Raw genomic sequence first — 11056 nt, 5'->3', positions numbered from 1 at the left:
GTTGGACTTTTATTGCCTCAGGAGCAACCAGGTGAAACAGTGGTGGAATGAAGTGGTCGACCAATAAGGGCTTTTTCAGTGTCCGATGCCGATATTTAGAAAGCAGGACGGAAAAGTCATGTATAATTTCATTATTCCATGCAGAGTACAACTTACATGTCACAGCCAGAAACATGTTGGTTTAGATGTAAGCTTTATTAATGAATAAAATAGAAACACATTGGCTTCTGCTGTGGATTTCAGATCATGGCTGGTGTTTAAGGGAGAGCGGGATGCAGTTTGTCAGAAGTGTAATATTCTCTACAGCACTGGTTCCCAAACGAGACATCTGGTGTCTCCTTGGGACCCACATTTACAAAAATACATCTACAAACTAAGATAAAGGGCCAAACAAACCATGTATCCCCTCCCATCATCACAAACGTCTCTTTACATGACCTGAATTTATAGATATATTTAAAGTATGTGGCCTGTTGAAGATTTCAACCAGCTGATCTATAGTCTAGGCTAAGTACCATTCTGAGGTAATTTGCCTTGGCGACCCAGTTAAAATGGGCCTTAGTTTGGGAAACATGGCTCTACAGTATAACCATAAGTAAGTCTTTACATCTATAACCTATGTGTCACGTTGTAACACGCGGCTAGTGTGGCACACCTAAATATGAAATTAAAATAACACTAGTTACTCTCCAGGCAGTCAGTGGACATAAAGTTGTTACTGTGATATAGAGACAGGGCTCAGTTTAAACATTTCGTATGAAAGATAAATGTGTTACAGATTAAAAGTCACCACTCTGAAACTCTTGCTCCAGTCTAGGTTGTGATGCTGGTTCGGGATCAGACTCGGACTCAAACATGTACGGCTGAACCGCAGCCGGGGTTACAAGCTGAAGCGGCTTTGTTTTGGAGTAGAAGTGAGATGCTTGATGCAGTAGCTAAACCGAGCGTTAAAAACGCAGGGTGAAGAGAGATGCTGCAGCAATGTGCAGTATGACAAAAATTATGGTGTTTTGTGAAAATTAAACCATGTAAACCTGTTGTGGTACAACTCCTAAATAAAATAATGAACCTGAAAATTTGCATAATATGACGTCTTTAAGGTAAATGAATGTAAGAGAATGTATTTTTATTTGGTTAATCCATCCATCCAGTTTGAGGTTTATTTAGGTCCAGGTTGATTTAATTGATTATATCATTAAAAATTATTTTTATACACTGCTGGTATAAATACAGATAACAATTTTATATAATAATAAATCATACTCGTGATACAGGTTTTACATTCTGTGGTATTAAAATGTCTAAATGAAACCTCTAGAAAGCCTGTAATCCTTAATCTTTTTTTCCCCCCAGAATAAAAGTAGTTTGTCCTTTAGATTTAATCATGAAATACATTTAATCTTGAAATATTGTATATAACACAGTCCAACTTGTGTTTAGGTCTGTTTAAAATAAAAAAAAATCCACAAAGTCATAAGCATCTGCTTGTTTCCCACTTCTTCTGCACCAAGATGGGAAAAATGACATTCTGTATAAAGGTTTTAGGTTGCATTTGTGTTTACACGAGTGTTTCGCAGGCTCCAGTACGCCAGATCAGTGTTGTGCCCCGATCCTGGCCTTACTAAACGGATTGGTAATCCGCCATGACTTAACTGATAAATATGAAACACTGTTCTTTTGTCAAGGTCATTATAAAGTTCAGTGTTTCTGCTACCAGTCATATATAGATTTTAAGTGTTTGGGGCAAAAACACGGGTATAGAGCTCAACAGTGAGGCTCCTGAAGTAAAATTCCCATTAATATTCTGTTTTGGGATTTTGATTATGCGCCATGATTCTTTAACCGTCCGATGTAGACTCAGAACGACAACACAAAATACAATATATCCACAATCTAAACACTATGAGTAGGATTCAATTCAAGGAGAAGCGTGCCAACTTATCATTAGCTTGGAAGTCCTTGGAAAAGGTATCATTCGTAATGTTTCATGGGAAGCGTTAAATAATTATGTACACAGCCTTTTTTTTCCTCAGAATCAAATATTTTATGGTCATGACTAGTATCGTAGTTTGTTGGATTGGTCCAGAGCTTAAAACTCTTTGTATAAGGGGTGGTGATGGAGCAGTGGATAAGACGCCTGCCTTTGGTGTGAGAGACCCGGGTTCAATCCTCCCCACTGACACTTAACCCCAAGCACCTCCAGAGGCGTGCGACCTCTGACGTAATTAGCAATTTAAGTCGCTTTGGATAAAAGCATCAGCTAAGTGAATAAATTTAATGTAAGGGGTTTTGGAAAAGTCAATTGATTCAATAAATGGGGAATTTACTTCCAGAAATGGAACTGTGAAAAGAGTGTGCGTACACTTTTGCGCTCTATTGGCTTGTATCTGTAGATACTCAGACTTGAGGTATTGGTATCGGGAAAGAAAAAGTACTCAGCCTCGGTCAGTGTCAACATTACGATAATTTCTGCTTAATTATCTTACCTGGCCCATTGAACCCATTTACAACCTGCTTACAGGGATAAATCCACTGTGAAATAAAATGTTGAAGCTCGTTTAAAATTAATCTGGAACTGTTGGCACAGCAGCAGGAGCTTAAACCAGAGTTTGTAGCGTGGACAATCTTGATTTACAGGGATGACTGTATCCAAGGAATAAGTGTTAGAGTCCCTAAGTCTTTAAAAAAAAAAGGATAGAGTGGGAGATGGGGAATCAAAGGAGTAAAATAAGCAAAGGTGAGTGACCTGCCTGTTTTTATTTTCTATTTAACTTTTAAAACTTTTTCATATTTCCCTATGTTGCTTTTATGTTTTATGTAAAGCACTTTGAATTACCTTGTTGTTGAAATGTGCTATACAAATTAACTTGCCTTGCCTTCAAACCTGCAAAGGTGCATCGAGGCTGAACCCCAAACAGGAAGTGGTTTTTATATACAAACGCTTTCTTTGGTTTACAATGAAAGAGTAACAATGATTTATGCAGGTAATTGTAAAATCACTGGGATCAGTTGGTAAATAAATGTTTGTAAACAAAAAAAGAATGCATTTTGAGATACTGTGAGCAGAAATAAATAAACTCCGCTCTGAACATTTAATTTGACATTAAAATGGGAATAAAACTTAAATTACTAACTGAAGAACTCGCTTTGTTTAAAATTGTTAATGCAAAATAAATTATTTTTTAAACGAGTCCTTGCATTGATTTCAAAATAAGAGCGCACGGTTATTCAAGATAAAGTCATCCAGGATTAATAAATCAAATCCTTACAAATCGAGATCACAAAGTGTGTGTGTGTGTACTTTTTAATAAATAAACCGGAAATTCAAGGTGTTTTTCCAGAACATAAAACACTTGTGCAACATTCGTGCGTTACAAACACATTTGCATTCATTTAGTCAAATCCAGGCCGAGGTCAGCAGACGACAGCCTGCTCCGGTTTAACACGTGTCTGCTTAACCAAACGGTTGAGGATGTAAACACAGCAGAATACATTTCAATTACAGGTCAATCTTTAAATCCAAGTATTTAAAATGCATCACAGAAGTATAATTCACATTTTGGTCAAGTGTTAAAAACTACTGATGACCTTTTTGTTGTGGCCTGGTTTTAATTCTGCTCGCAGACGGCCCAAAATGAATGCCCTGACTGACATCTGAAGTTTTAAGTGTCTAAACACAGTAAAAAGCAGCCTACAAACACACGGCTAGCTACAGCAGATGAGCTCTACACCCATCGAAGGCACGCCCACAACACCCTGCTTCCTCCCCAGCCACTGACTCGTGTCCGGATGAGGAACTACGATGATTGGCCGAGTCCGGCTGCTTCTCAAACAACCCAGCAGTGAATTAAAGATGCCACTTTGGCACTTTATCTACAAGTTAAAGGAACAGTTCTTCATTTTGTGAAATTTGCTCATTGGCTTTCTTGGTGAGTGTTAATTGGCAATATAGTTGTTATACATTCATGCCAATAAAGCAGATTAGCAGTGTCCAAAATGTAAAAATGACAGTAAAGAGAGACAGGAAAGGCCGGAGAATGAGGGGGGATGACTTGCAGCCCGGTCGGATTTGCCCCGGGTCGCTGAGAACTCTGCCTTGATAAGTTGTACAAGGTCAGCTAGTGTTATTTGTTAGCTGGGAAATAGTCCTGCACATATTTCAAGCTTTACATTCTCGAAGCACATGTGCTGTTTAAAATGATAATGCCGGCACATTCACCATTGCAGAGATTCTCGTTTATAGCCAGCGAACATCAATTTTGCTGACTGAAAAGACACCTGTCGTTGGCAGACTGTATCAGCTGTAACTAGCTAGCTACACTGAACAAAATCATAAATGCAACTGTTTTTGTCCCCATTCATCATGAGCTGAACTCAAAGATCTAAGACTTTCTCTATGTACACAAAAGGCCTATTTCTCTCAAATGTTGTTCACAAATCTGTCAAAATCTGTGTTAGTGAGCACTTCTTCTTTGCCGAGATAATCCATCCACCTCACAGGCGTGGCATCTCAAGATGCTGATCAGACAGTATGGGTATTGCACAGGTGGGCCTTTGGCTGGCCACAATAAAAGGCCTTTGGCTGGCCAGAATAAAAGGCCACTCGAAAATGTGCAGATCGTCTGAGATGAAGCCACCCGGACAGCTGCTTCAACAATCGGTTTGCATAACCAAAGAATTTCTGCACAAACTGACAGGAACCGTCTCAGGGAAGCTCATCTGTATGCTCGCCATCCTCATCGGGGTCTCGACCTGACTGCAACTTTGCACAGCCATTGAAGAGGAGTGGACCAACACTCCACAGACCACAATCAACAATCTGATCAACTCTATGCAAAGGAGATGTGTTGCACAGCGTGATGGTGGTCACACCAGATATTGGCTGGTTTCCAGACCCCCCAATACAGAAAAACTGCACATTTTTGAGTGGCCTTTTATTGTGGCCAGCCTAAGGCACACCTGTGCAATACCCATGCTGTCTGATCAGCATAGCTCAGTATAATTAAACTAACGTTAATTCCATAAATTGGTTAGAAACTCTTGCTGACTTAAATTTCCTCAGCTGATTCCCTTTTAAGGAGAGATTCCTGTCAAAAAGGGTAAATGCACTTGATGGCTACATCCATTCTATCAAGCTAAAAGACCTACAGTAACAGGTCCCTGGCAAAAACTCTGCACCCTCATTATCCGAGTTCAATCTGTTATTTTCATTCTGACATAACCCTTGGTTTGGCTGTTTAGCTTACATACTAGCTTGTATTTTTAAACTGTATGTTTTAACAGAGATAAGGGCTTTCAGGATGAGGATTAACTGATGTGTTTGGCAATCGTTAACACTATCTCAGGTAGCATTGGCTGTGGTTGCTGGAGCGTAAACGTCCCCAAAATCCAATTAAATAGCAGGACAGAGCCGCAGACGTTAGCATAAACTCTGTTGGCACCCAGGGTCGCCTTCCACACAGTGGATGTGCCGGATCTGAACACAACCAGTGACCCCACAAACTAATGTAACAAGTTAATGATATGCCCCTTGGCCTTGGAAGTAATGCTCAGTAACTGCTGTAGGTATAGCCAGACATGCTAGAGTAGCTATTCCTTACACTTTGTTTTGTTTTTATCTTATTTGAGCCCAGTGAATACTGCTTCAACATGTGGAGAAATCTGCAGACTGACAGACCTGCAGTTTCTAAGCTGTGAATTGCTGCTCGGGGTAACTGTTTTTTACATTTCCAACCTGTCGAGCTCTTTCCCCCTTTGTGGTATCTATGCTGGCTTAAGTAGCATAAATCTTCTCATCTAACACCCTGCAAGAAAGCTAATAATAGTTTAACTATCCCTTTAATGTCGCAAAAGAAAGTTTGGTTGCCGCAGAGGAGGGAGCTTCGGGACGGGTCACATCACAGTAGCATACTGATATGAAAAGACCACCAAGGACACACTGAAGGCAGAAACAACACAGCTGATTATCTAATTAATAATACTGATATTTTAAAAGCCACCCTGGGGAATGTTTGAATACTTAACTGAGTCCACTGGCACTTGATATCTTAAAAAGATTCATGGTCTCAGTAACGACTTCCCGAGAGATTTGACGTGTCCTTGGTGTCCTTTTTTATTAAAAAGCCAACAATCTAAGGCATTAAACAATTTCATCTAAAAAAAAAAAAATAAAAGGTATAAAGCTAATACCAGAGACATTCAGTTTGTTCTCTCAAAGTAAAAAAAACTTAAATAATTGCATAAATAAAGCATGTGATTATGAATCTGTACACGACATGTTAGCAGTGTCCTGTACAGGCGCTGGATGCAGTGACTATGTATGAGTCTACATATATAATGTTGGTTACATCGTAGAGTTGCAGTATTGAGGTAACTTTATAGTGGGAGTAAAGACGAGACAGGAAGAGGACATGCATTGGACAGAAGTGAAATGTAGATAGAGGTGTTAGTGTGTACGTCCCTTTTGTTCGCGTCATTCAAGTTTTACAAAAATCGCTCCAATAAAGCATCGATAATACTTGATATTTTAAGTGATCTTTAGCGCACCACATGATACAGTCAGTGTACCAGCGTCCTCCACTTTCTTCTTCTTCTTGGAATCAGGACCGGGTCAGGGTAGCAGATGTTGCAGCGCTGAATCGTCCACTTCGTTGACCGCAACGATGTGATCCAGGTGTTGCAGGTACCGCTCCTGGTCTCGCATGAAGTGTGGGATTCTGGTCCGTGGGAGAACCGCCAGATGCCGCAGCCTCTCCACATCTTCGTAGGACACCTGCAGAGGTGATCGGAGAAAAGTTTATCTGTGGGTTTGCAGACAGAAACACCTACTGGCCAATGAGAAGTCTACCTTAATATAATACTCACATACCTGCGTATGTTTAAAGAGTTAAGCCTTATTTATACTTCTGCGTCAAGTGTACGCCGTAGCATATAGTGTACTGACGCACGTAGCCATGCATTTATACCTGTGCGCTGGTGTTTGCATCGTTCTGGAATTACACCGCCAAAATGTTAGTTGGCAGTAGCGTGCCACGTCCACTGCGCTGACCTCTGCCGGCCGAGCCAGCTAACTTCTGGTTCAGCCCTGCGCTAACCTGAATGGGGGTAAAATAATAACCGTGCCGCGCTTCTAGACTTTTCAAACTTTAGCGACCAAATGGATCACATTCTGAAACAAGTCATTTCACGGGGGTTGTGACGCTCAAATACACTGCTCAAAAAAATAAAGGGAACACTAAAATAACACATCCTAGCTCTGAATGAATGAAATAATCTCATTAAATACTCCTTTCTTTACATAGTTGAATGTGCTGACAACAAAATCACACAAAAATTATCAATGGAAATCAAATTTATCAACCCATGGAGGTCTGGATTTTAAATAAATAAAGTGAAATTGAGTAACACATAGTAAGCTACAGTAAACAGTGCTGGAAATCATACAACATTAAACCACAATTCACACAACTATAAAACATTTTGACAATAATTAAAAGTAAATAATCTGACTTTTTCTTTCCTATAATTTAAATAAATCAAAATATTCATTATAAAATAAATCAAGTACTAATACAGATTCTTTATATAATAGTGAACAGAACCAGGCTTGATGTTGATTGTTTTTCCTTACCTAAAAAGCCCTGCAGAGGGAAGCAGCTGATAATTATTCCTTTTTTAATCTGCAGCAGTCTGAATAAAGTTTATTTAAAACTCCCGCTGATTTTTGCACATAACACTTTGTGTTGGTAATAAAGCCTCTTATCTGAAGGAGTTCACACTGACCTTGCCTAAAGAAGTCAACATCTTGAAGTCGATGGCCCTTCGGTGCCGAAGGATTCGGAGGATCCCGTCCAGATAAACCTGGTCTTTACTGAAGCAACCTGAGACAGAAACATGCAACACACAGGGAGCGTAAAAATGAAAGTTATTCTCCAGTTTAACTGTTAACCTCTGGGGATGAGGAGGATGTAAATAAGCCACTGGCAAAGATAAGACAGTAAAGAAGAAATGATTTCAAAATTATAGCCATCGAAGTACACTTGATGACAAAACAATTGCACTGGACTGGAGAATATTGTACAGGTGTATCTAATAAAGTGATCACTGAGTGTATTTATCAATCTATTACTATGAAATTGGTTGCTGCCTTCCAAATTCATGGTTGTCTGATAATAAGAATTAGAACTGCTATATAAATTGTGGTATGATTAACACACTAACCCTACTTACAATCACATTTATTTGTCAGTGAGAGAGACCTTATATGATGATAGATGAACATTGTATTTGCATTTTAACCATTGAGCTTTACTGTCTTGTCTTTGCTTCATGGTCAATTCTAGTGGCTTTTTAGGAAATATCATCATGTTTTAGATTTGTAAGTCACTTTGGACAAAAGCATCTGCCCTAAATGTAAATCCGGTGGGGACTTTAACCTGAATGCACATTAACTGATGGACACTTGTGTCACTGTGGGGACAAAAAATTAGGCCCCCATGGGAGGAGGCTGCTTTTTGGAGGGTTAAGACTTGGTTTTAGGGGTCAGGTTAGAGCTAGGGAAGGCATTATGTGAAAGGCGTCCTCACGAAAATAAAGGAACAAGTGTGTGCGTGTGTTCACCGGGCTGCGAGGTGTCCGTCTGTCCCCTCTTGGCTCTCAGGCAGTACTCCCAGCGGACGTCCGGGTCCCGGACGAAGCGGGCGATGTGGCTGAAGAGCCGGCTGAAGCTCATGCTGCTGGCGTGGTACACCGTGTAGTAGAGCAGAGCCGCACGCCACAGGTAGGGCTGTTTCCGTAGCAGCACGCTGTGCAGGCTGGCCAGACCCTCCTCCGTGGGATTGGCCGGTTTGAGACCGAACTTCTTCCTGCCTTCAGCGGTGCCCCATGGCTGCAGGTTGTTGTTCACCCCTCGCAGGTAATGTGTCCCTGAGGAGTCAATTTCATTTATTTTAGATTATTTCATTTATTTTAACTGATTATTATTATTTTTTTGTTTTCATTAACTGTTCCCCCTTATTTTTATCTTTATTCAAATTTATCACTTGTTGGCTCTGTGCTATTTTCATAAATTGTTTTCAATAATGACGTTTGCAACATAAAACTGTCCCATGTTGTACACCTGAATGGCGAGTGCTAAGTGTGTTTTTAATGCTGCGTTCACATTACATGACATTGCATGGAGGGTACGGTTGGGTAGGATTGTTAAAATGTTGTAACACCATATCCAGAGTTTAATTATGTTGAAAGACGGACTCTGACAGATGTCAGGCATCCATGTTTGTTTGGTCTTTGGCACTTTGAGGGTATTATTAAGCTGATAACTCAGGTTTCAGGAAAATTGTTTCCCAGCTGTAATTACGACTCTGAAGTTGTCGTGACTATTACACCATCACACTGAAATGACTTTTTAAAACTAGCTAACTTTACTAGATTTTTTTTGTGAGAAACACGTTTCGCCTATGGCTTCTTCAGGTTCACGCAGTGAAATTACTAAAACACTCACAGGTGTGCTAAATAGAGACTGTGTAGGTCACATGACCGGTAAATTCTTTTTTTTCTATTACATGTGATTAATATCAAAAATATATACAACATACATGAGTCTAAATAACTTAAATTTATTTATTTATTTATATTTTGATATTAATCACATTTCTGCTGTTTGAGTTATATTATTTTGTGTAAGATTTTATAAATATGTAAAAACAGAAGAAAAATGCAATAGAAAAAAGGTTCATGTGACCTACACAGTCTCTTTTTAGCACACCTAAGTTTAGTAAAGTAATTTCCGTGTGCAGAATGTCGTTGCTATGCACGGGGAATTTCTTGCGTTATTAAATAAATCCGGGTCTTCTGCAGACCGGGCACCGGATCCAAAATGCTACCAGCTATTGAGACTCCTACCTATGCTTTGCGCAAAGCTTTTTTCTCTTTGACAACTACAGATATATTTAAACTTTCAAAAACCCACCCTAAAGTACCTCAGACTTTGAAGATAATTTACACCTCTGGGCCAGTTTATTGATGCCGTCTGTGGATCATTGAACCGATAAAGTGATCAAAGACACTTCCACATGTTTCAGGAATTCCAGCAATGTAATAGCATAAAACATAAAGGATTTCTGGTTTTAGTCTTTCCCCCGCATGTTGAGGTTGCAGGTATTTGCTCCATTCAGCCACCAGTGAGGTCCAACACAGATGTTGGGTAAACAGGTCTGGATCAGTTTTCCAGTTTCTCACAGAGGCGTTGGATGGGGCTGAGGTCAGGACAGACTGTACAGACCTGTCCAGTTCTTCCACAGCAAACTGGGAAATCATTTCCTTACGGAGCTGCTTTGTGCACGGGATCAAACACAAAGTGTCGCCACACAGTTAGAAACACACCTGGGACATGTTTCAGAAAGCGGGTTTAGTGAAAACTCTGAGTAATTTGAGCCCGAGATGAGGGAAACTCTGGGTTTTTGGTTTCAGAGAGTGAGATCAGACAAACTCTAGGTCTGTAACCCCGGCAACTTACGCTGTGAACCTAACCTGCTCGGGACGAGGTTTACTTCAACTAACGCTGAGTTTCTCTCTGACTCCTCCCCTCCTGCGGAGCCTGAGGGTGTCTGACATTTCCTCATTCAGACTGTCGATATCAAAGCACATATTGGACACAGTTACATTTTTAGAAACATCAAAAACACAGTTAAATAGGCTGTTAGTTTGTTTTTTTTTACCCCAACATGATCTTGAACATGACAGCTTTTATGATCAATCTGTCATCGATGTATGGACAGAGAGTTATCTTTGGACATCGAAAATTTATCATCAGCACAGAATAAACTCTATATGCTACTATCCTTTATAACTCAGCGACTCTGTGGACATTAAACAGTAATCACTGTTTAAAGTATTCTGTATAAAACTGATCAATAAACAGTAACCTTTCATAATGTGGTTGCACAGATTGAACATTCCTACCGTAGTTATCAGCTGGATATGATGTGAATATTTCTGAGTGAGGATGAATGTGGTGCAGCTGAAACAAATACATGTAGTTTAAAAGTGAGTTTTT

General features: G+C 39.8%; 1 protein-coding gene across 1 annotated transcript in view; it reads right to left on the bottom strand.

Annotated features, from left to right (window-relative positions):
• Positions 1-4811: 4811 nt before the first annotated feature.
• The window catches only part of LOC123959264 (uncharacterized protein KIAA0895-like), a 6636-nt gene continuing 391 nt past the window's right edge, over positions 4812-11056 (bottom strand). The window contains exons 2-4 of the mRNA XM_046033216.1: positions 8620-8925; positions 7783-7880; positions 4812-6772 (exon numbers count right to left, since the gene is read on the bottom strand). Of these exons, the coding sequence (XP_045889172.1) occupies positions 6611-6772; positions 7783-7880; positions 8620-8925 (566 nt within the window). The 3' untranslated portion in view covers positions 4812-6610. The remainder of the gene's footprint in view (positions 6773-7782; positions 7881-8619; positions 8926-11056) is intronic.

This window comes from Micropterus dolomieu, linkage group LG20 (assembly GCF_021292245.1).
Source record: "Micropterus dolomieu isolate WLL.071019.BEF.003 ecotype Adirondacks linkage group LG20, ASM2129224v1, whole genome shotgun sequence".
Taxonomy (NCBI): domain Eukaryota; kingdom Metazoa; phylum Chordata; class Actinopteri; order Centrarchiformes; family Centrarchidae; genus Micropterus; species Micropterus dolomieu.
The sequence above is the reverse complement of the archived record's forward strand: the minus strand, read 5'-3'. Positions and strand labels throughout refer to the sequence as shown.